Below are 26,279 nucleotides of genomic sequence, written 5' to 3' on the forward strand. Positions count from 1 at the left end.
GGGTCTCCATTGTCCCAAACACAAGGCTAGTCTGTCTAAATCAGTACAGGCTCATTTGGTTTATCCCTAGTGTACAACATTGTTTCGTAAAGAAGTTATTACATAATGCAGAAAGCAAGTGCTACACTGTTCATTTCTCAATACCCAACACCGCATATACTATACAAATTATTTCATAATGTAACACAGCATACAAATCAGCTAACATCAGGGCCATGGCAATGACGTTTGGTTTTGATTCTGTGTACTGTACTTCCCCATTTACTTGTCTGAGAAACTGAGTCTGCACGTCTCCACAATGATTGAGACGTTGAGCTGAGAATGAGAATAAGATGTTAGCATTATCCACTGCAGAGCTTCAGAGTACGGTTTTCTGAAAAGAAAAATTATGTTTTATGTTTCTCTGTTATTTGCTTACGTTACATTTTTTTACCACCCGCTACTGTTTTGAGTTTTATGTTTATTATTTTGTGGTGAATGTTAGTTCAGTTCAGATCTTGTTCCATGTCATGGATAGAGCTATTTGTGCAATAATTATCAATTTGATGTATGAATTTTGTTGGTAAATGTACTCAAATTAGTTAAAACCCATGCTGTTTTAACTCATATTTACAGTGGAATAGGGTAGTACCTGATTACTTTTATATTATTACTCTATTTATGGCTTTTACAACTATACCTGAAGGTGGTCAATGTGTAAAAGTAGTAAAGCACAAAGTTTCTCAAACAAATAATATTCTGTAAGTTTTAATGTTTTGTTCTTAACATATTTATAATGTTCAGGAAATTCATGATTGTTCCGCTGTTGGTTTCAGGCTATTTAAGTACTCTTCTTTATCCAGTATATCTTGCATCACATTTGTCCATCTGCCACATGTAATTTCCAGGATGGCCTTTGCCTTCTTAACAATGCATTCTGCTTCCTTCCACTTTTTCCTGAAATAAATGTTGAGCATAAGAATAATGGCAGCTCTCAAGCTCTTTTTCAATAAGAAAGCAAACACATTCACACACACAACCACATAGAAACCCAAACACACACTACCACGTCTGCAGTGATTAATGATTAATTAAATGGAAACCTTGAAAAGTGTTTAGTTTACAGATAAGTGAATGTAATAATGGTCCTACAATAATTAATTTGCTAATATGCAATAATGTTTTTAATTATATGCAACTGGAAACTAAAATAGAATGCTGTTTGAAGCTTGTCTTTTAAGCTTTAACAAATGACCCCTAAATGGCACTACTGACATGTGACATTACTGTTGTTTGAAAATTTGTTATTGTTAAAGCAGCAGCTCAGAAGCAGCTGAATAGTTTGTTTACAGTAAGTCTTTAAAGAAACAGTGTCATACAAAATTGAAATTTCATTGAAGGTTTTTGCTGAATGATTTGTTATGATTTACATAAAGGCCTAACTCAACAATGGCTCAAATCACTTGATTCAACTTCTGGTAATCAACCATCTTCACAAGAGACTGTTTACAATTGGAAGACAGAATTTTGTAAAAGATGACCAAAATTAGTTGTTCCAAACAACACTGATGCTGCGCACAATATAATTGAAGATGCAATTCTTCAATTTCTAGTTGTATATCAGTTGACCAAACAGTCCATGGGACTACTGCTTGTTAACAGTGTCCAATGGGAACAATAATTTGGCAATTAGACATGTCACGATAGTCAAGTGCACTGACCAACTGGCCTGACAGGAGCTTGGCCGACTTATATGTCCTCCCCCCATGGGGGGGGGGGGGAACACACACACACACACACACACACACACACACACACACACACACACGTTTATATTGAGAAAAAATAAAACTATTTGTACCAAAATTCATTGTTTTTATAAAAACACAAAAGGCAGCCCTCATATCAGCAGTTAGTCTGGAACAAATATGTGGTAATAGCTGAAATGCGATGGACACCAATTCACAAACTGTACATGACGCACTCCATTATGCGCCGTTATAATATGCTACTGAAGAACAGAATGAGAAGGGCAATGTTGATGGAAATGGAAGGAAGACAACTGCAGTGAAATTAAGTTTCACTTACAGACAGTCAGGAAATAATAAATGAAGAAAATTAAGTATTTACTACCCACTAAAAATGTCTATTGTATCTCCACCACATAATGACGAAGATATCCCCCTAGTTGAGAGCAATATGGATGTAGAATCGTTAGTTGCCTCCACACGGTGGCAGCACAGAGACTGAGCGATGTGGTAAGAGAGACCACTTTGAGGTGTGATTTAGAGGGACAAGTCCTTTGGTTCCTCAGCCACTTTAAATAGGTGCACACGAAGGTCAGAAAACCAATTTACACACTGTACATGAAGCACTTCATTATACACCATTATAATATTGCCTTATTTATCTTATTATGCACTTGGATTTTGATTTACTCAAATCAAAATCCAAGTCCATAATAAGATAAATAAGACAATATTATAATGGTGTATAATGGAGTATTTGTATTATAATGGACTAGTTGTACACTACTTACAATGGACTTGGCATACAATCTAGAATTTATCAGCTTGCAACTTGCTGGGTGAAGCTGCACATCGCCATCTCCTGGACTGCATTGTTTGTGAATGTTTTCCACACCAGTATGAACCTCATTCCAAGCAGCACATAGTGTGACTCGCCAATCGTATGTGAAGAAAAATTTATGTTTGGTACTCAGAGGGAAACAGGGTTGTTACAGATGGAAAACAAGCTCTGACTGAAAAGTTTAGGGAAGAAATTGGCCAGGCTCCTCTCAAAAGAGCCATCCCATCATTTGCCTAAAGCATTTTAATAAATCACAGAAAAAGTAAACCTTGATGACTTGGCAGGGTTTTGAACTGATGTCCTCTCAAATGCCAGTTTGGTGTATTACTACTGTGCTACCTTGCTAGAAGGAAGAGATGAGACATAAATGGATGAAAAGTTGAGTTTACAACTTATGTTAGTACCATTTGTGAAGGAGATGGCAGAAAGTGACTGATTGTTCAATTTGTCAAAATTTATGGTACATGTGTACCCAAAGGACAACATAAAACAGTATAGTCAGCATAATGGAAAATACCTTTTCTCTATCATTCTGATCATAGGGAGATGAAAATGATCAAAATCCATGGTATAAACTGAGGTGACAAAGTCACAGGATACCTCCTAAGATTGTGTCGGACCTTCTTTTGCCCGGCGTAGTGCAACTCATGGACTCAACTAATCATTGGAAGTCCTCTGCAGAAATATTGAGTCATGCTGCCACTACAGCTGTCCATAACTGCAAAACTATAGCCGGTGCAAGATTTTGTGGATGAACTGACTCTCGATTATGTCCCATAAATGTTCATTGGGATTAATGTTGGGCTATCCGGCTGGCCAAATAATTAGCTCAAAATGTCCCAGAATATTCTTCAAACCAATTGCAAACAGTTAGGGTCTGGTGACAAGGCGCATTCTCATCCATAAAAATTCCGTCACTGTTTAGGAACATGAAGCTCATGAATGGCTGAAAATGGTCTCCAAGTAGCCAAACATAACCATTTCCAGCCAATGATCAGTTCAGTTGGACCAGCCCGTTGCATGTAAACACAGCCCACATCATTATGGAGCTACCACCAGTCTGCACAGGGCCTTGTTGACAATTTGGGTCCATGGCTATGTGGGGCCTGTGCCATACCCGAATCCTACCATCAGCTTTTACCAATTGAAATCATGACTCATCTGACCAGGCCATGGTTTTCCAGTCATCTAGGGCCCAACTGATAAGGTCACAAGTCCAGGAGGGGGACTACAATTGCATTGATAGTCGGGTGCCATAGCCCATTAATGCCCAATTTTGATGCAGTGTCCTAATGGAAACATTCGTTGTAGCTCTTACCTTGATTTCTATGATTATTTCATGCAGTGTTGCATGTCAGTCAGCACTGATGACTATATACAAATGCCGCAATTCTCGATCATTAAGTGAAAGCTGGTGGCCACAGCATTGTGCATAATGAGAGATAATGCCTGTAATGTGGTATTCCCAGCACACTCTTGACACTGTGGATCTCAGAATATCGAATTCCCTAACGATTACTGAAATGGAATGTCCCATGCATCGAGCTTCAACTACCATTCTGTTTTCGAAGTCTGTTAATTCCTGCCGTGCAGCCATAATCACATCGGAAACTATTTCGTATGAATCACCTGAGTACAAATGACAACTCCGCCAATGCAGCATCCTTTTATATTTTGTGAACACGACACTATCACCATCTGTATATGTGCACATAGGTATCTCATGACTTTAGGCACCACAGTGTATAAGGGACGTTTAAAAAGAAACGAGCCGGAATCTGGAATGCATAAACTGGCGGCAAGAGGGTAATATCATGGCGTGTGTAATGAGGTGTGGTTCCAACCAGAGCGTGGAAGTTCACAGCCCATCGCTAGAGGGCACGCGTGCACGTTAAGTGACTATACAGAGCTAGCAGCAGCATGCATCAATCGTCCAATGCTACCAGTCACATTGCAAACAGTGACATGAAGGCATCAAAAGAAGAGCAAAGAGGTGCCGTTCATTTTCTGACAGCGGAAGGAGAAGTAGGAATGGACATTCATCGATGAATGTCACAATTGTACGGCAAACACTGCATGTGCCTTGCAAGGGTCAAGACATGGCACAAGCGCTCCAGAGAAGGACGGGTGTCGTTATCTGATGATGTACGATGTGGAGCACCACACTGCATTACCAATGACATTATCCAGCTGGTGGAACCACTCATTACCCAGGACCGCCGAGTGACAGTGAAAGCCATAGCCACCATGGTCGGATTGAGCATTGGAAGTGTTCACACCATCATGAAGGAAGGTCTGCACATACGCAAAGTGTGTGCCCAATGGGTGGTCCACATTCTTCAACTACACCAGGAAGCATGTTGAATGACCCACTGTCTTGCTCATCTGCAGCACTATGCTCAGAAGGGAATGCGTTCCTGGCACAAGTGGTGGCTGGAGATGAGTCATGGTGTCATCACTTCGAACCAGAATCAAAATGACAAAGTCTCCAGTGGAAGCATCCAGGGTCACCACCACCAAAAAAAGCCAAGGCTACCCACAAGAGTGCAGGAAAGGTTATGCCAATCTTCTTCTTTGACCAAGATGGCCCCCTTCTCATTCACTTCCTGCATTATGGGACAACAGTGAAGGCCCAACGTTACTTGGAAACCTAGACCACCCTTCACCAAGTGATCAAATCAAAATGACCAGGCAATGTCACACGTGGGGTCATTCTGCTCCATGACAATGCAAAGCCTCATACGGCCAGCACAGATGCGGCACTCCTGCAGAAATTCAAATGGGAGGTTCTCAGCCGCCCTCCATAAAGTCCAGACCTCTCTTCCTGTGATTATGTCATTTTTGGTCCCCTTAAAAAGATTCTGAGAGACAAACGATTCCCCTCGGATGACGACGTCCAGCTGTATGTGCGGAACTGGTTAACATTGCAGCCCCGGGAATTTTATGAGACAGCCATTCACTGCCTTGTGTCACAGTGCGACAGTGCCAAGGTCAATACTTCTAATATACAGGTACTGGTTTCTGTAATTATGGCTCCGGCTCATTTCTTTTTGAATATATCTTATATATACATATGTAGCTACAATTGTTATGTAATACTGGGTACAATGGGTAACTTTGTTCAGATTGGTATCAGATGAGTTTGTGTGAATTCCTAAGGGACCAAATTGCTAAGGTCATTGGTCTGTATCAGATGAGGTATATTTTAAAATTACAGAGGAAAATGCAAATACTTTTAACGTCATGAAGTCTAGTGAAGACATCAGTAGCAATTTGTTAACTTTATAAGCCCATTATCTATCCAAAATGACTGCAAGTCATATGCACAATAAGTTCACATGAAGCAATTGTGTGTAAAGCACCCCTCTCTAACAATTGGGAAAGGCAATGTGTTTATGTGGTGGACAGAGGGGTGTATAAGGTTGAGAGGGAGTGTACAAGCACAACTTTCTGACATAGACCGGTAGTTCAAAGTAGCTTTTAAGCTAGGTAAGGTTGACTTATCAGTAAAGTGATTGGTTCGACAGTGCAGAATCTTCCTAAATGGTTACATGTGCAGAATCCAAAAAATAAAAATGCTCTGGGCAACTCTTCTGGACACAAACTGTATTACCAAGTAAAATATTTCTGCTTCAATGTCACAACTTTTCAGTATATTATTTTCTTGAATATTTTGGAATATGTGTCAGTAAGGAAAATGGAAGATAATTATTTAAATCTTTCCTGCCACATTTTCAAAATGAGATTTGGTAATGGGATGTTTTAATCTGAATGGAAAAATTCCGTTTCAGTGATGTTAAATTAGAATAATTCTTCAGAACTCTGTTTGATATTCTATCAACACCACATAAGATTTTGTTTTTGAAAATGTTATATTTGTATTTATTTCAGAAAAAGTATGTCAGTTAAACTTCTAATTGCTTAAATTTTTGAGGAATGACATTTTCCATGTGTCCACTTCCTTCTTCAAGTTAACCCTGTCGCACATAGTGTTCACTACAATGGACAGCTGTTAATTATTGTTTCTTTGCATTTTCAATCAGTCCTGAGGCTGCAAAAGCACACAAACCTCTGCAGTGGGCACTCCCTACTGGTGTTGTGCCCCGCACACATTTGCAGCCTCGTGACCAACTGAAAACACCAGAGTAATGACCATATACTTTTACTTTTTAGTTTAAATTCCACAAAGTGTTTTTAGGGAAGCTATTTTTAAAATATTGACACAAATTTATTATGAAACATATGAAACTACTCATTAACGCATCTTTTCTTATATTCCTCATCCTGTCTACCTTCCTAATTAGCTTTGGAAGAAATCAAGAAGATGAAAATACTTCACAATTAGGCAGTCCAGAACGAAAGTCCTACTGTCCCATTAAAGGAAGAATTAGCAGCACAAAATCACTGTTCTTTTCATACATTTGAAAGTCTGAACTGACTTCATACATGAGTTACAAAAAAGGAAGATACCTTGCATAAAGGAGAATTTGATACCAAATAATGAATCTATTAATATCAATAGACACTGGATGGGTATCATGTAATCTGCACAAAGAAACTAAAGCATACAAATTGAAATACGGTCTTAAGTTACATTTCCCTCCATCTGATTTGTTCTTTACACATTTGTTTTTACTTCTTTGAACTGACTTCCACTGAGGAAACACTAAATGTGAAAGGCAAATGTAAAATCCACAAAAATCATTATCTTATGCTGCTTTATGTTCCTGTAGCGCATCTCTAAACACAAGGATTAAGGACATAGTTTCTTCTTGCCTTTTCAGCTGCACTGCAGCAGGTAAATAAATTCTATAAAGGGTTTCTTTTCACTGAAATTAATGAAAACAAAGTAGTTTCACAATAATAATTTAAGTAAAAATGCCAGGATATTTTAGGAATAAATGGAAGAAAATATAAATTTACGTAAAGCATATACTTACAAAAATTCTGATCGCTGTATACTACTTCCTTTCAAACAACACAGCATCACATCGGACAGTTTCTGCAGTTCATTTGCAAGTTCGATACTTGTTTCACCAAACTGTTCTTCAACCATTGTTATGCTCCTCTTGAGGAGCTGAACACTTTGTTCAAAATCTCCTAAAATAAAGGTGTAAGTTATAATACAATACAGTCTTCCACAAGAATCACTCCAAAGCAATCTCTTCTTACAGTCTCATAGAGTTTATTATTACAATGAGGTTTTCTGAACAGCTCAACAAAAACAAATTGCCTAGAAAACTATAGGTTTAAACCTACATTTACTAAATTTCCCTTGCCAAAAATTGGTCCACCCTTAATTAGCCCATTGATTAATGTGGACTGTCACAGCAGTCAGTGTGTGATGTTCCCCAGGAGCATTCAAATTCTGAGATTCCAAATTGTTTACCAATTATTTGCAGTGAACTTCTGTGACACTTTGACTGCATGGCAACTGGCAGACTCTCACGACACTATATCATTCATTTTAGAGTTTAGACCCAACATAAAGCATTTAGACATATTGTGTAAGACGTCATTGTCATCTTGACATCATTGTTCATCACATTTAATGCTTTGCTTTATATCCAACAGTGGCAGTCCAAGTAAAGACATGTTCTACCAAAAGAAATTAAACTCTCTTTGTTTTACTGAGCTTCAAAATATATCCAAGTACAATATTTCAACAGTAAATAATATGCGTTAGAAATATTACTGTAGTGAATATCAATGTAGGAAAAGATAGATTGGTACTTACTGTAAAGAAGACATATTAACTTGCAGACAGGCATGATTAAAAGGCACTCACATGTAGCTTCTGGCCACAGCCTTCATCATTAAAGAGAGACGCACACAACATTCACACAGAATCAATACACAAGCAAGAACACCCCAGGCACACATGACTGCCAACTCCAGCATCTCAGACCAGATGCTGGGAAAGAAATTCCATTTGGTCATTTAAAGCTGCACTAGCATTCTATGTTACACATTTATCAATCTGAAAGATTTCCAATAGTGCCACCACCTGTTTTTCTAAACAGTATTTAAAACATTATAATGTACGTTGCATGGAGGGTAACCTTCTGGTACCCTTTCTGCTAACACACTACTCCAAAGCCATCTCATCTCCTCCGCAAGACCCTAACTTCACTCATCCTGCACCCACACCCTCTTCCTCTGTTCTGTTACCCCTACTCTACTATTCCACATCATCATCATAATCATAATCATCATGCACTGCACAAATTCACTGATGCCAGTGTGTGTGCTACATTTGTATCCTGTGCACCTACTGCCTCACCCTCCCACATTTCTACCCTGTACACCCGCTGCCTCTCTCTGACCATCAACTACCCTTCCTCAACCAACCCTCCCACACTCTGCCTCCTTTCTCCCCTCATTCACCACATCCAACACAATCCTTTACCTCAGTCAATCCGCAGAACTGCAATCCTGGAGCTGTGCATTCAGCTGGCACAATGTAGCTGTATAGGTGTGTGTGTGTGTGTGTGTGTGTGTGTGTGTGTGTGTGTGTGTGTGTGTGTGTGTGTACTCTACCTCAAAAAATGATACACCCAAAAGGTAAAGAGGTTTTCAACCTTGTTTATGTGTTTGTCGATGATTGAACGCCACTACTAATTGGTCAGTTGTTACCTAAATTATTTACATTCTGCCAAACTTTCCTCACCACATTTACTAACCTTTCACTGCACAGCACCTTGCCAGTTGGTTTAAGCATTTAGAAATGTCAGCATTTTTGCTGTACAGATATTTCTCTCTCAGGGACAAACACTGCTTAAGCATTAGCAGAGCTTGTTCTATATCACCATTGTCAGCTGCATCAACTCCTGTTTGGAAAACAGTATCACAGATCAGAACATAAGGTTCACTATTTCTTCTGCTTAAAAGATGCAATGTGGGATTATTTCTTTCATACTTTAAATTTTATTTTAGAGGAAATAATTTTGTTGATGGTTGAAACTGCGTACAGTAACGCTGAGTCATGACAATTCAGAAAATATACTGAAATTGACATTTTTCAAGATATATACCTATGACTTTTTTCTCAGTTGCACTATCACAATGCATTAAGCTTATTCTAAGTAGAAAAAAAAGTATACCTTTCTCGTAACAATTGTTGGCTTGATCTACATAATGTTCAGTTTTGTCAGCTCTCTCTTTAAATCTACAGCAACAACACTTTAATATATGGATTTTGTTCTCATTCTCCAATTCATTGTTTGATATTAGAGGTCCACTACACTGTGGGCACAACCATGCTGAAAAATGTTTCTGTAAAATAAAAATACATGAATTATTGCTATAAATTTTCAGTAATCTGCCAAGGAAGAAAAACATTTTATCGAGCTCTAACTTTGATTGGGTTGCAGGAGATTTTATGCAAATTAACTGCCAACATTTGAGATACTGTTTTAGTGTTTTAGCTTTACAGTATACACCAACATTACCCAGACACTTTAGTAGAAGTTTAAAACAACTATGTCTGAAGCAAAAAATGGATTTATGCTTTCTCTGAAATTTACTACTCAAAAACAGAGCTTCAATGTAAATACTTTTACAGCTGGAACACCTTCTAGCAATACTCAAGAGGGGATTATGGATATGAGACAAAACCAGTCACATGGCTTATTCTATCTAAACATATGACAGCCTTTCATCAAATGTAGAAAAGTACATGTGCACGCGCATCACCCCCCCCCTCCCCAACCCCCTACCCCTCTCCCTCTCTCCCCGCTCCCCTACCCCCCCCCCCCCCCCAAACAAAATTCAATAAAACATAGCCAGTGTTGCTTCTAGACAATGAGGCCTTTCCAACTGAGCAGGTGGGAACCATCCCTGCAACATACCCACTGTTCTGGTTATGTGACCTCCCCCCCCCCTCCCCCCCCCCCCCCCAGCCTCAACTTTGTTAGTCCCTTCTATTCTCCACCTGCCTCTATCCCATTTCCTGCTCCCACTCAGCCTCATACACATCCACCGTATTTACTCGAATCTAAGCCGCACTTTTTTTCCGGTTTTTGTAATCCAAAAAACCGCCTGCGGCTTAGAATCGAGTGCAAAGTAAGCGGAAGTTCTGAAAAATGTTGGTAGGTGCCGCCACAACTGATTTCCGTCGTCGAATATATGTAGTGCTGCATGGGCATACTTTGCCGGCACAAAGATAAATACTAGCGCCAAAACCTCCGCGTCAGTAAATAAATTAAAAAAAAAAAGGGTGGAAGACGAGCCTTCTTCTCCGCCCCGAGTTTCGATCACTGCATTTTATACATTATCCACGAAGTAAATACAAATTCCGTATTGTTCATCTTCGAATGTAGCAGCATTTCAATGTTGAATGTACTACGAAAATCCGACTGGCAAGACTGTGATGATTTGTCAATATGGTCAACCCTACGTTCTGAATTTTTTCCTACCTGTGAGAGGAGATGGTTGCTAATTGGAACTTTTATGAATTGTGAATCACATACAGTATTCTCTTCGCCATAAGAATAATATGAATATAAATATTTTGCCGTGTATTCTTTCGTGTTTGCTGCTATCTCATTTAAACCCTGTCTGCCTAATAAACTACGAAACTAGGGTGAGACAACAGCAAATGCGGAAGAATATACATATCATGTCATGTTTATATTCGTATTATTCTTATGCCTAATAGTGATACAGTCAGAAATGAAGCACGGCAATTGACTTGAATTTTAAATCTAAGATGACTAATTTCTGTGCAGAATGTAATGTACTAAAGAGGCGTCTGCAAAGATTTTCAAACGGAGAAAAATTTTCGCTAAACTCTCGTTCAGAACGCCTTCTATCAAAAGCAGTCTATTATTTGGTTCTTGTTGATCATTATCAAAGAAAGCAGCAGTGTAAGTAACAACAAATAGCAGTCTCTTGCCATTTTTTCGCTAACGAGACAATTCCTCTCTTTTTTTATTGTAAGCGGTGTTAGCGCACACAAAAGCAAGCCATGCCGCGAGCGGCGACAGGCCGTAAACACGCACTATCAGAATGCGACAAACAATGCGTGACACAGTACAGTAATGCATTTTCAGCTTAGAGTGACGTAAACACCTATAACAAAGAGAACGGCACTTACCAGATCAAAGCAAAATAAGCAATCAATTCAAACCAGACGAAGCACGTGAAAAAGGAAACGTACCCGTATAAATACGGACGGAGCGCCTAACGCATAGCAATGGCTACCTAGTAAAGCTTAACTGCTAAGCTTACGACTCGAACCTACTGTAGCTGTATCGTCATTCATTCGACCTAAATTGCGTCTCATATTACAATGGACCAACTTTGTTTCGATTTGGAGGTGTGGCCTAAAACTTTTCTCTCTCCTTGAATTTCGAGTCTCAAATTTCAGGTGCGGTTTGATTCGGGAAAATTTTTTTTCTTGATTTCGAGTCTCATTTTTCAGGTGCGGCTTAGATTCGAGTGCGGCTTGGATTCGAGTAAATACGGTACTTCCCCCCCCCCCCCCCCCCTCCCACTCCCCCAGTGGACCTGTGTAAATCTATCCCCCTCTCTACCCCCACCCCCACCACCCCTCCCCCACCCCCAGCACAACCTTCCGATGTTGGACCTAGCAGCCCACTACCCTGTCCCCACCATGTCTCTGCACATCACATTCCCACAAGCACACGCAGTACTGCAGCATCTTCCTCCACCCCTACCTTGCTATTGCTACTCATTCCATTAGGGCCCCAGCATCCAGAAATGACATTAACCATGTGTGTATGGGTTAGGCATATAAATGTGTGTGTGTGTACATTTGACGAAGGGCTTCGTCCAATATCTTAATATTCAACAGTCTTCTTTTAAACAATACCTTAATGATGTCCAACAGTTTTCTTTTAAATATGCATGTTTGACATTCAGCACCAACTTTATTTAGTAAGCAACAATCTGTTTAATTCATATCTTTGTTATTTCACACTAGATTTTCCCCGTTTCAAAGCATAAGAAAGATCATATATCCAATGGATGAATTCACATTATTAACCCAGAAAATTTTTAAAAACAAACACACAGAGGTAACATTTGCAGATGTGTTATGCTTACCAGAACATCACTTAGGAATCATGGAACTGAACAGATACACCTACATGCATAAAGGTTGGTAAGCTAATGTATGCTGTGCCACAATATTGGATCATATCAAGCAAAGCGAGGCAAGATAGTAACATTGACTGTAACAAGAAGAAAGCCACATGGAGGAAATACAACAATAATAATGAGGGAAAAATGACCAACCCCCCTCCCCTCAGATGTTAGCATAGAGGGTACGCACAAGGTGTCCTAAGAGGAACGGTCAATATTCAGGAATATGTTAGGAACGATCATTCAAAACAAAAACGTCTAGTCAACATGGGCTCTAACATGCCTACTGTAAGAGCTAGGAGTACTATTTACTCTTTGATACTGTGAAACAAATCTCTTCTACTGCCTGCTCTGTTTTTCCATATTTTGGAAGGAGGTAGTATGGACCAAAACAAGAAGAAATTGTTGGGTAAACATGGACCCTAAAACAAATATCTTAAGCACTATGAGCACTTGTTCAGTGGAAGAGATGTACAGTATTTCACAACAGCAAAGATGAGAAAGTGCTCATAGCTCTTAAAGTATGTATTTTAGAGCTGACGTTTACTAGACGTTTTTGCTTCAAATGGAAGTTCCTTTCAAATCCCTAAATATCAACTATTCCTCTTGAGACACCCAGTACAACCACCAGCATGGGCTCAACTCGTTCACCACCTATAACAGATGGTCTGAAGATTCTGAGGTGAAAGCCAATAAGAAAGATGTCAAAGTCAACAATGTTGTTATTGTGGTTCTATAGCACTTTATCAGCTATACGCAGCTATAACGCACCTTTATAATCAAATGCATGCCATGTAACGACTACAGGGAAATTATACTTATACCTGGAGAATGGAAAATGTAAGAATGGGACAGCTTCAATAATCTATGAATCACATAGTTTCTCTTCTGTGTAAAACATACGAGGGCTATCCACAAAGTACATTATGTTTTCGTATGTGTCCGTTGGGGGCGGGGCTAGTGCGGCCATCTTGGTGTCATGGCATTCTGCCGCTCAGTCGGCATCCTGCCGTGCTAGTGAGAGGTTCGTGCTGTACTCCATTGAGTTACTGTGAGAGTTTGAAATGTCAGCGTTAATTGAAAATGCCGCGAAGTGTGAAGTGCGTGCTGTAATAAGGTTTCTGACTGCAAAAAACTGTACACTGATAGAAATCTATCGGCAGCTTTGTGAAGTGTATGGGGACAACATAATCACTGAAGGTGGAGTGCGTCAATGGGTCATAAAATTTAAAAATGGCCGAACTAACGTTCACGACGAAGAGCGAAGTGGAAGACCCAGCATAGTGACTGCCGAACTTGTCGAAGCCGCGGTCCGTGAAAACCGTAATTACACAATAATGGAACACTCTATGAGTTTTCCACAAATTTCACGAAGTTTGTGGCACGAAATCATTACCGAAAAGCTTGGTTACCACAAGTTTTGTGGAAGATGGATACCAAAAATCTTGACAGAGATTCACAAAAATCAGCAAATGGCTGCAGCGTTAACGTTTTTGGACGCTTACGAGAAAGATGGCGACTCATTACTCGATCGCATCGTTACTGGTGACGAAACATGGGTTAAGCATGTGAACTGCGAGACAAAATTGCAGTCAATGCAGTGGGGGCACACAAATTCCCCCCCAAAAACCCAAGAAATGCATGCAGATAATGTCAGCAAGGAAGGTGATGGCGACTGTCTTTTGGGACAGAAAAGGTGTAATTTTTTGTGGATTTCCTGGAAAGAGGCACTACAATAAACTTTCAAAGGTATTGCCAAACTCTGCACAACCTCAGAAGAGCAATACAAAACAAGCACAAGGGAAAGTTGGGCTCAAAGATCTTGTTGATTCATGACAACACCCGGGCCCACACGGAGAATGCCACTCGTGAAGTTCTCGAATCTTTTAAGTGGGAGTTGTTTCCTCATCCGCCGTACAGTCCCGACCTGGCACCGAGCGACTTCCACTTATTCCCAGCAATGAAGAAGTGGTTGGCTATGCAGCGTTTTGATGACGACGCACAGCTTCAAGAAGAGGTAACCACGTGGTCGAAGGCGCAGGCGGCCGAATTTTACGACGAAGGAATTTCCAATCGTCCATCGCTACGATAAGTGCCTTAATTTAAATGGCAACTATGTAGAAAAGTAGTATTTAAGTGGGCTTTCATCTGTATATAATAAAAAAAATTCCAATACTTTATTTATTTTTAATTCCAAAACGTAATGTACTTTGTGGATAGCCCTCGTACTTTAACCCTTAAGCGGTCGCACGGGATGCTCAAAACACCCCAGTAATCCTTATCGATGGATTATTACATAATAATACGAGTATAATGTCACATTCTTTGGTACCTTTCTAGGACGTAATATGAAAGCTTTGAGTAACAATAGCATCTACAATGGAAGCGCAAGTTCCAAGAAAACACACAAACAATGTGTCTTGCGGTGTTGACAGAAACCCGCACGACTCTTTATGTTGCAGTGCTGCGTGAAAGCGCACACTTGTGATCCATAGCAGCTGCCTGTATTTTGTCGCTCTGTGCAGTTAAAACAGCTATAGATCATTACGAAATAGAATGAGAAAAATGGCGGAAGCTTCTGGAAGAGGTCTTAGACGAAACTTTTGAAGGAGGAGATGAGGAAGAGGAGGAAACAGACAACTTGGACCTGGAACCGCAAGTAAGTGCAGCGGATAATGAAAGCAAGCTTGATTTTTTATTGGTAAGGATAAGGTTACAAAATGGATGAAAAGTTGTCGTCGCAACGTAAGAACTAGAAGTGTAGACCTCATTATTCATCTCCCTGGTGTGAAACCTATCACAAAATCTGCGAAAACTGCTGTGGACTGTTTTTCGATATTTATAAATGGCATAATAATTAGAACAATTACATCATGCACAAATATTTACATGCAACACATTGCATCAAATTTCACAAGAGACTGTGGTGCCAAACCAACAAATGAGGAAGAAATCAAATCTCTTCTGGGACTGTTGATATTGGCTGGGCCTTACAGGGCAGGACACCAAAATCTGGAAGACTTATAGGACACAAATGGTTTTGGAATTGCAATATTGCATGCAGCAATGAGTTTACGGCACTTTCGTTTCTTGTTGTATTGTTTGACATTCGATGATATTCGAGACAGACCACAATGTAGAGAACTCGATCGCCTAGCTGTGTTCAGAGAAGTATTTGAATTATTTACGTGAAACTGTGTCAGTAATTACACTGTGCCTGAATATACGACAGTGGATGAACATCTGGTTGTATTTAGAGGCAAATGCAGTTTCCAACAGTATATACCAAGCAAATCTGTGAAATATGGTTTGAAAATTTTCACCTTATGTGACGCAAGAACATGGTATACTTTGGTGATGGAAATCTATGTAGGGAAACAGCCAGAGGGTTCCTTTGCACTGTCAAACTTGTCTAAGGAGATAGTAAATAGACTTGTATGGCCTATCGAAGGTACAGGACGCAATGTGACACTAGACAATGGTTTTTGTTCCATACCATTGGCTGAAGAGTACTTACAGTAGTAGGAACTCTTAGAAAGAATAAGAGGCAGCTCCCTCCAGACTTACTTCACATGAGAGGTCGTGAATTTAGAGGCAGCCTTTTTGGATTCACAATGGATATCACCATAGTTTCATTTGTGCCAAAGAAGTGCAAAAACGTTATTCTCCTTTCATCTTTGCATCATGACAGTGCCATTGACACTAATACTGCGGAGGAAGAGAAACCAGAAATATAACAATGTACAATAAGACCAAAACAGGTGTGGACACAGTAGATGACATGTATGCCACTTATTCAACCTCAAGAAAAACTAGACACTGCCCACTTGCCCCATTTTTCCGAAAGATTGACACTGCTTGCATTAACGCCTTCATCATATACACAAATAATAACAATGAGAGGATTTCCCGAAGAATGTTTTTGATCCCATAGTGTGCAAGAGAGCAGCTGCTCACTCCCTGGCTAAACAAGTTACAAAGAAAGCCGCTAAAATGGTGGGAATTGAAGACAGCAACAATGCACCACCTTCTGATAGGGTACTTTACAAAGATGGTTTGATAAGTCTTGTATAAAAAGCAAGAAAAAATGTTTGTTTCATAAAAGACTCTTCGTACTACTCAACATAATGTTCTTTGAGGGATATGCACTTGGTCCAACTCTCCTCCAGCTTTTTCATCCCATCAGAAAAATATGTTCTCTTAAACTCAAAAAAATACTCATACACTGCAAACATTACTGCTTCATTTGATGAAACTTTCTTCCCAGCAAGCCAATGTTTCAAGTTAGAGAACAGGAAGCAGTCACTTACGGGTAAGTCTGGTGAACTGGGTGGATGAATCACCAATCCAAAGCCCAATTCAGGCACTTTCACCATTCTTATTGCTGATATGTGGGATGATGCGTTATCCTCACAAAACAGCACTTTTTTCACTTGGTCTTTTTTCAGCCACTGCAAGTTTCAAACAATCTAACAATGAAGCATAATAGGGTCCAGTTATGGTTCTGCCTTTTCCCACATAATCTATGAGGTTTATTCCTCAGGAACCCCAAAAATAGTGGCCATCACCTTACCAGCTGACAAAATGGTCTTTGCCTTCTTCGGTGCACCTTTGACACACCTCTGTTCATTCTTGTGACTGCAATTTCCACTCTGGCATGTAACGATGGATTCAGGTTTCATCAACAGTCACAAAACAGGGCAATAAGTCTTGTGGATTGTGATTAAACATCATCAGACATTGTTTGAAATGTTGTGTCAGATGCAATTCTGGTTGACTGTGAGCAATTGCAGCAACCATCTCACACACATCTCCTTCATAGACAATTTTCCATGCAGGATATTATGCATGCTCTCAGTTGATCTGCTTGCAGTCTCTCAAATTTTTATTCGGTGGTCTTGCATTAGCATATCATGGATTCTGTCGATGGTTTCCTTTATGGTAAACTCAATTGGATTCCCAGAGCAAGCGTCATCTTTGGTACTTGTCCGACCACATTTAAATTCGTTACTCCAAAGGTAAATGGTTTTCAATGATGCAGAGTTCATGTGAACATCATCTAATTCTCTTTCAATTTGTGTGGCAGTCTACCGTATTTCCTCGAATCTAAGCCGCACTCGAATCTAAGCCGCACCTGAAAAATGAGACTCGAAATAAAGGAAAAAAAATTTCCCGAATCTAAGCCGCACCTGAAATTTGAGACTCGAAATTCAAGGGGAGAGAAAAGTTTTAGGCCGCACCTCCAAATCGAAACGAAGTTGGTCCATTGTAATATGATACACAATTTAGGTCGAATGAATGACGATACAGCTACAGTAGTTTGGTTCGCGTCGTAAGCTTAGCAGTTAAGCTTTACCACGTAGCCATTGCTATGCGTCAGGCGCTCCGTCCGTATTTATACGGGCACCCTTCCTTTTTCACGTGCTTCGTCTGGTTTGAATCGATTGCTTATTTTGCTTTGATCTGATAAATGCCGTTTTCTTTGTTATAGGTGTTTGCGTCACTCTTAAAGCTCAAAATGCATTACTGCACTGTGTCATGCATTGTTTGTCGCATTCTGATAGTGCGTGTTTACGGCCTGTCGCGGCACGCGGCATGGCTTGCTTTTGTACGCGCTACCGCCGCGTACAATTTAAAAAAAAAAAAGAAGAGGAATCGTCTCATTAGCGAAACAATGGCAAGAGACTGCTATTTGTTGTTACTTACACTGCTGCTTTCTTTGATAATGATCAACAAGAATCAAATAATAGACTGCGTATGATAGAACATGTTCTGAACGAGAGTTAGGCGAAAATTTTTCTCCGTTTGAAAATCTTTGCGGCCGCTTCTTTATTACATCAAATTCTGCACAGAAATTAGAGTCATCTTAGATTTAAAAATCTAGTCACTTGCCGTGCTTCCTTTCTGACTGTAAGAATAATACGAATATAAACATGACACGATACGTATATTCTTCCGCGTTTGCTGTTGTCTCACTCTAGTTTCGTAGTTTATTAGGCAGACAGGATTTAAATGAGATAGCAGCAAACACGAAAGAATACATGGCAAAATGTTTATATTCATATTATTCTTATGGTGAAGAGAATACTGTATGTGATTCATATTTCATCAGGTTCCTATTAGCAACCATCTCTTCTCACAGATAGGAAAAAATTCAGAAAGTAGAGTTGGCCATATTGACAAACATCCCAAACAGTCTTGCCAGTCAGATTTTCGTAATACACTGAAAACCTTTTATACACTGAAATTGTGCTACATTCGAAAATGAACAATACGGAATTTGTATTTACTTCGTTGGATAATGTATGAAAATGCAGTGGTCGAAACTCGCGGTGGAGAAAATAAGCTCGTCTTCCACTTCTTTTTAAATTTATTTACTGACGCAGAGGTTTTGGCGCCAGTATTTATCTTTGTGCCTACAACGCATGCCTGCATAGCGCTACATATATTCGACGGCAGAAGTTAGTTGTGGCGGCACGTACCAACATTTTTCATAACTTCCGCTTGCTTTGCACTCGATTCTAAGCCGCAGGCGGTTTTTTGGATTACGAAAACTGGAAAAAAAGTGCGGCTTAGATTCGAGTAAATACGGTAACCCTTCAAAACTGACCAATTCAGATGGCTGTCGACCATTAATTGTATGGTGTACATGTTGAAATTCTTTATACAATCCTTGGAATAATCAAGCTTACCAACCATGAAAGCATAACACAAATGTTCTGTTCTTTCATTTAAATTTACCAGACTTATCAAATCACTGTCATTTTAACCACTCTTTCTATAACTTATCAGAATATCTGATCACAAAGACATAAATTCTGCTTAATGCTAATGTTCATTTTTAATAGGTTTTGACTTTGCCAATAGAGAGACGATAACTGTTCTATTTCACAGTAGCCTGCAGTGGCTACCTCTGTCTGTTAATATATAACTTAACACCTTCCATATCCCTGAAGGCTCTCCTTCATGACAAGATTTACTGTTCCGGCATAAAATCAAGTGCCAGCACATCAGTCGGAAATGAGAGAGCAGAGAGGGCTGTGAAGAAGACATCAGCCAATTGCATGCTGACCAAACCCTCTCTAGGACAACAACACGACAGCAGCGGCCTCTACGTAAAGAGGACATAAGCGCTGCACTGACTGGTCGTGGCCCACTTCTACAGCACCATCAAGATTAGGCACTTCGAGACCAGTGACTTAGGAATTGTAATTACTGGTAAGATTTATTATTTGCAAGTCTCCCTTTGCTTGCGACACTTTTGTGTTGTTGTCAAAGTTAAGTATTGTCATTGTTCATTTTGTAATAAAACTCATTAATACAATTTGTTTGAATGTTGTCTAGCGATCCAAGAAAGCAGGTTTCCTAAGCACCCTATATTTGACAAGTAGGCAGGATTCAACATTTATGGAACATGACGTGTAAATGAATGAATGAATGAATCAATGTCTGTCTTCCACAACTCCTTCTCAACACAACAATCATGTCAGTCAAATGCTGCATTGAAGGTAAGCTCTCTTACAAATCCAGGTTCTATAGTGCTGACAGAAATTGACACGTGTCCCACTTACTGGAAGTGGACAAAAATATGGAAAGACTGAGAGAAATGCATGCTTGAACATAAATGCAGATGCTAGCCAAGCCTGCTGTTGTGCTGTTATATTTGACCACGAATGGCACCTGTGCAACGTACTCAATACTTTCAAAGTGTCAGTCATGGTCAAAATAGTATTCTGTAGAGTTTTGATTGCATTATGTTGCAGCTCAGCGCATTCAAAGTAGGGCAATTTGTTGGTGCCTGTATGGTGTGTGTTTTCATAGCCACGTAGCTGAAGTGTTTAAGGGTTTCAAGATGCACTATAGTGAAGATTATACAACGTACAAAGAAAGTGGAAAAACATCATTTGCTAAGTCACAGTGCTGACTACAATGTGTGCTGTGTGATTGTGACAGACAACAGAGGACAACGACTCCAAAAGTCACAGCAGAACTGAATGTTGTGCTCGCAAACCTTGTCATCACTAAAACAACATGAAGGGAGCTCCATAATCAGGGTATTAAAGATTTTGCAGAAAATATTAATAGTAACTTTAGGCTTTCTGCAGATGATCTAGGTATCTGCAATGAAGAACGATCTGACTAAAGCTGTACAAATATTCAGTCAGTCCTTGATAAGATTTCATAGTGGTGCAAAGACTGGCAACATGCTTTAAATGTTCATAAACGCAAAATTGTGTACTTCACAAAATGAAGAAACATAGTACCCTATGAATTTAATCTCACTGAGTAACAACTAGAACCTGTAAACTCATACAAATACAGTAGGAACATGAAGTGGAATGACCACATAGGATCAGTTATGGGTTAAGCAGGTAGGAGACTTCAATTCACTGGTAGAATACTAGGGAAATACAATTAGTCTAAAAAGAAGAAGACTGCTTACAAATCACTCATGTGACCTATCCTAAATTACTGCTGAAGTGTGTGAGAGCTGTACCAAATAGGACCAGCACGGGATATTGAACATATACAGGGAAGGGAGGCACTAATTCTCAAATTATATTTGTGGGAGTGTGTCACAGAGTTATTGAAAGAACTGAACTGGCAGACTCCTAAAGACAGACGGAAAATGTCCCGAGAAAGTCTGTTGACAAAGTTCCAACAATCAGCTATAAATGAAGAGTCTAGGAATACACTAAAATCCCCTACATATCATTCCAGTAGCGATCATGAGGACAATATTAGACTTGTTACAGCATGCACAGAGGCATTTAGACAATCATTCTTCCCACACTCCATACATGAATGGAAAGGAAAGAGCGCTAATAACTGGTACAATGGGGTGTACCCTCTGACATTCACTTAACAATGGATCGCAGAATGTACATGTAGAATTTCAGGGCAAGCTGGAATTCCAAAATAACTCATCAGTGATGCAAGTGCCCATAATGAGAGAATGAGGTGCCGAAGCCATAAAACATGGACTACGGTGCAACGGAAGAATGACATTTGGTTGGATGGGCCAATTCACTCAGTTTCCAGCAACTGGCGGAGTCCCAAGAGTAAGATGTGATGAGGGTTTGGTAACAATTTGCACAGCCATGTTGTGGTGTTCCATAGGCCCGATGACTACTCTGCAAAGTCTCATTACTGCCAAGGATTATGTGACCATTATGGCTGATCAGGTCCAGCCTGTGGCACAATGTACCCCAAAGGTGATGCTGTGTTCCAAGACAATAGGACCCCTGTTCATACAGCTTGCATCATCCAAAAGTAGTTTTGGGAGCACAAAGGATGAATTGTTGCATCTTCCCTGGCCACCAGTCACCTGATTTCAGTATTATTCAGCATTTTTGGTATGTGATCGTTATCCATCTCCATCACATTTACCTGAGCTTGCTATTATTTTGCCAGGAGAATTGTATAAGAATCCCCTGGAAACCATGCATGAACTGTATTTATCCATTCTGAGATGACTGGAAGCTGTTCTGATGGCCAATCGTTTGCTTATGCCATATTAAGCATGATAATATTGTGTGTTCTTGGTGTTTCCATATTTGTGCCCACCCTGTGTACCACATACCATAGTTCCAATGGAAACTCATGAGATATCCAAAGCATTCTACAAGTGTCCAATGTAAAACACCTCATATGGATACAATTGACATTCTGTTACTATGGAAGCAAAAAAAGATTTCTTCCCAACAGGCATGTTTGTCACAATAAAAGGTCAAATCAACCTTTATAACAAAAAAGATAACTGAACTTCACAATATACCACATTTTCAAATCAAAATACTTACTTCTTTTTCAATCATAGCAGAATCTGTGCAGCAATCACAAGAACACCTAAAAAAGTACTGTGACTTTAAGATTTCTTGTCGTTCCTTCAGTAGCATTCGTCTGAAATGTGGTCCTGTATTAAAAAAGATCAAATAATTATGAAATGGAAAATGCATGGATTAAACTTTAGATGGGTTTAATGATGGTGCATAAGTTCATAGCATTTTTCCATAAGTTTAATAAACATATCAGATACATGTAGCAAGAGACTTTAGTCATCAATAATGCATTCTCCTCCACTATTTACAACAGTCTGCCAATGTTGGGGTACCTTTTCGATTCTAGGACTGTAGAAATCTTGCAGTTTTGAGGCAAAGAACTCACTGAGCCATGTTTGGAATGTTCCTTGATTGTTGTTTGATGGAGAGCGGAAAAGGTGAAACTCTAAAGGCACACAATCAGGTGAATAAGATGGGTGCAGAATGACTTCCCAGCTCACCTCCTGTGTGTTTTTTGTCAGTCAAGCAGACTGTGTGTGTGTGCGCGTCTATCATCTTTTCGACAAAGGCCTTGTTGACTGAAAGCTTATATTGTGACAGTCTTTTTGTTGTACCTATCTACAATTCCCCCCCCCCCAATGAACCAATGACCTTGCCGTTGGTGGGGAGGCTTGCGTGCCTCAGCGATACAGATAGCTGTACCATAGGTGCAACCACAACGGAGGGGTATCTGTTGAGAGGCCAGACAAACGTGTGGTTCCTGAAGAGGGGCAGCAGCCTTTTCAGTAGTTGCAAGGGCAACAGTCTGGATGATTGACTGATCTGGCCTTGTAACACTAACCAAAACGGCCTTGCTGTGCTGGTACTGCGAACAGCTGAAAGCAAGGGGAAACTATGGCCGTAATTTTTCCCGAGGGCATGCAGCTTTACTGTATGATTAAATGATGATGGTGTCCTCTTGGGTAAAATATTCCGGGGGTAAAATAGTCCCCCATTCGGATCTCCGGGCGGGGACTACTCAAGAGGATGTCGTTATCGGGAGAAAGAAAACTGGCGTTCTACGGATCGGAGCGTGGAATGTCAGATCCCTTAATCAGGCAGGTAGGTTAGATATAGTGGGAATTAGTGAAGTTCTGTGGAAGGAGGAGCAAGGCTTCTGGTCAGGTGACTACAGGGTTATAAACACAAAATCAAATAGGGGTAATGCAGGAGTAGGTTTAATAATGAATAGGAAAATAGGAATGCGGGTAAGCTACTACAAACAGCATAGTGAACGCATTATTGTGGCCATGATAGATACGAAGCCCACGCCTACGACAGTAGTACAAGTTTATATGCCAACTAGCTCTACAGATGACGAAGAAATTGAAGAAATGTATGATGAAATAAAAGAAATTATTCAGATTGTGAAGGGAGACGAAAATTTAATAGTCATGGGTGACTGGAATTCGGCAGCAGGAAAAGTGAGAGAAGGAAACATAGTAGGTGAATATGGATTGGGGGTAAGAAATGAAAGAGGAAACCGCCTGGTAGAATTTTACACAGAGCACAACTTAATCATAGCTAACACTTGGTTCAAGAATAATAAAAGAAGGTTGTATACATGGAAGAACCCTGGAGATACTAAAAGGTATCAGCTAGATTATATAAAGGTAAAACAGAGATTTAGGAACCAGGTTTTAAATTGTAAGACATTTCCAGGGGCAGATGTGGATTTTGACCACAATCTATTGGTTATGACCTGTAGATTAAAACTGAAGAAACTGCAAAAAGGTGGGAATTTAAGGAAATGGGACCTGGATAAACTGGAAGAACCAGAGGTTGTACAGAGTTTCAGGGAGAGCATAAGGGAACAATTGACAGGAATCGGGGAAAGAAATACAGTAGAAGAAGAATGGGTAGCTTTGAGGGATGTAGTAGTGAAGGCAGCAGAGGATCAAGTAACTAAAAAGACGAGGTCTAGTAGAAATCATTGGGTGACAGAAGAAATATTGAATTTAATTGATGAAAGGAGAAAATATAAAAATGCAGTAAATGAAGCAGGCAAAAAGGAATACAAATGTCTCAAAAATGAGATCGACAGGAAGTGCAAAATGGCTAAGCAGGCATGGCTAGAGGATAAATGTAAGGATGTAGAGGCTTATCTCACTAGGGGTAAGATAGATACAGCCTACAGGAAAATTAAAGTGACCTTCAGAGAAAAGAGAACCACTTGTATGAATATCAAAAACTCAGATGGAAACCCAGTTCTAAGCAAAGAAGGGAAAGCAGAAAGGTGGAAGGAGTATATAGAGGGTCTATACAAGGGCGATGTACTTGAGGACAATATTATGGAAATGGAAGAGGATGTAGATGAAGATGAAATGGGAGATACGATACTGCGTGAAGAGTTTGACAGAGCACTGAAAGACCTGAGTCGAAACAAGGCCCTGGGAGTAGACAACATTCCATTAGAACTACTGACAGCCTTGGGAGAGCCAGTCCTGATGAAACTTTACCATATGGTGAGCAAGATGTATGAAACAAGCGAAATACCGTCAGACTTCAAGAAGAATATAATAATTCCAATCCCAAAGAAAGCAGGTGTTGACAAATGTGAAAATTACCGAACTATCAGTTTAATAAGTCACGGCTGCAAAATACTAACGCGGATTCTTTACAGACGAATGGAAAAACTAGTAGAAGCCGACCTCGGGGAAGATCGGTTTGGATTCCGTAGAAATGTTGGAACACGTGAGGCGATACTGACCCTACGACTTATCTTAGAAGCTAGATTAAGGAAAGGCAAACCTATGTTTCTAGCATTTGTAGACTTAGAGAAAGCTTTTGACAATGTTGACTGGAATACACTCTTTCAAATTCTGAAGGTGGCAGGGGTAAAATACAGGGAGCGAAAGGCTATTTACAGTTTGTACAGAAACCAGATGGCAGTTATAAGAGTCGAGGGACATGAAAGGGAAGCAGTGGTTGGGAAGGGAGTGAGACAGGGTTGTAGCCTCTCCCCGATGCTATTCAATCTGTATATTGAGCAAGCAGTGAAGGAAACAAAAGAAAAATTCGGAGTAGGTATTAAAGTCCATGGACAAGAAATAAAAACGTTGAGGTTCGCCGATGACATTATAATTCTGTTAGAGACAGCAAAGGACTTGGAAGAGCAGTTGAACGGAATGGACAGTGTCTTGAAAGGAGGATATAAGATGAACATCAACAAAAGTAAAACGAGGATAATGGAATGTTGTCGAATTAAGTCAGGTGATGTAGAGGGAATTAGATTAGGAAATGAGACACTTAAAGTAGTAAAGGAATTTTGCTATTTGGGGAGCAAAATAACTTATGATGGTCGAAGTAGAGAGGATATAAAATGTAGACTGACAATGGCAAGGAAAACGTTTCTGAAGAAAATAAATTTGTTAACATCGAGTATAGATTTAAGTGTCAGGAAGTCATTTCTGAAAGTATTTGTAAGGAGTGTAGCCATGTATGGAAGTGAAATATGGATGATAAATAGTTTGGACAAGAAGAGAATAGACACTTTTGAAACGTGGTGCTACAAGAGAATGCTGAAGATTAGATGGGTAGATCACATAACTAATGAGGAAGTATTGAATAGAATTGGGGAGAAGAGAAGTTTGTGGCACAACTTGACTAGAAGAAGGGATCGGTTCGTAGGACATGTGTTGAGGCATCAAGGGATCACCAATTTAGTATTGGCGGGCAGCATGGAGGGTAAAAATCGTAGAGGGAGACCAAGAGATCAATACACTAAGCAGATTCAGAAGGATGTAGGTTGCAGTAGGTACTGGGAGATGAAGCAGCTTGCAC

The 26,279-nt window shown here is 39.9% G+C and overlaps 1 protein-coding gene across 2 annotated transcripts in view; it reads right to left on the reverse strand.

The window, feature by feature from the left end:
• Positions 1-726: 726 nt before the first annotated feature.
• Positions 727-26,279, reverse strand: part of LOC126188183 (SET and MYND domain-containing protein 4-like) — a 141,903-nt gene continuing 116,350 nt past the window's right edge. For both annotated transcript variants that reach the window (XM_049929708.1, XM_049929707.1), the window contains exons 9-13: positions 22,479-22,591; positions 9,672-9,843; positions 9,252-9,398; positions 7,509-7,668; positions 727-936 (exon numbers count right to left, since the gene is read on the reverse strand). In XM_049929708.1, the coding sequence (XP_049785665.1) occupies positions 789-936; positions 7,509-7,668; positions 9,252-9,398; positions 9,672-9,843; positions 22,479-22,591 (740 nt within the window). In that variant the 3' untranslated portion in view covers positions 727-788. The remainder of the gene's footprint in view (positions 937-7,508; positions 7,669-9,251; positions 9,399-9,671; positions 9,844-22,478; positions 22,592-26,279) is intronic.

The sequence above is a fragment of the Schistocerca cancellata genome, chromosome 5 (genome assembly GCF_023864275.1).
Source record: "Schistocerca cancellata isolate TAMUIC-IGC-003103 chromosome 5, iqSchCanc2.1, whole genome shotgun sequence".
NCBI classification, from domain to species: Eukaryota; Metazoa; Arthropoda; class Insecta; order Orthoptera; family Acrididae; genus Schistocerca; species Schistocerca cancellata.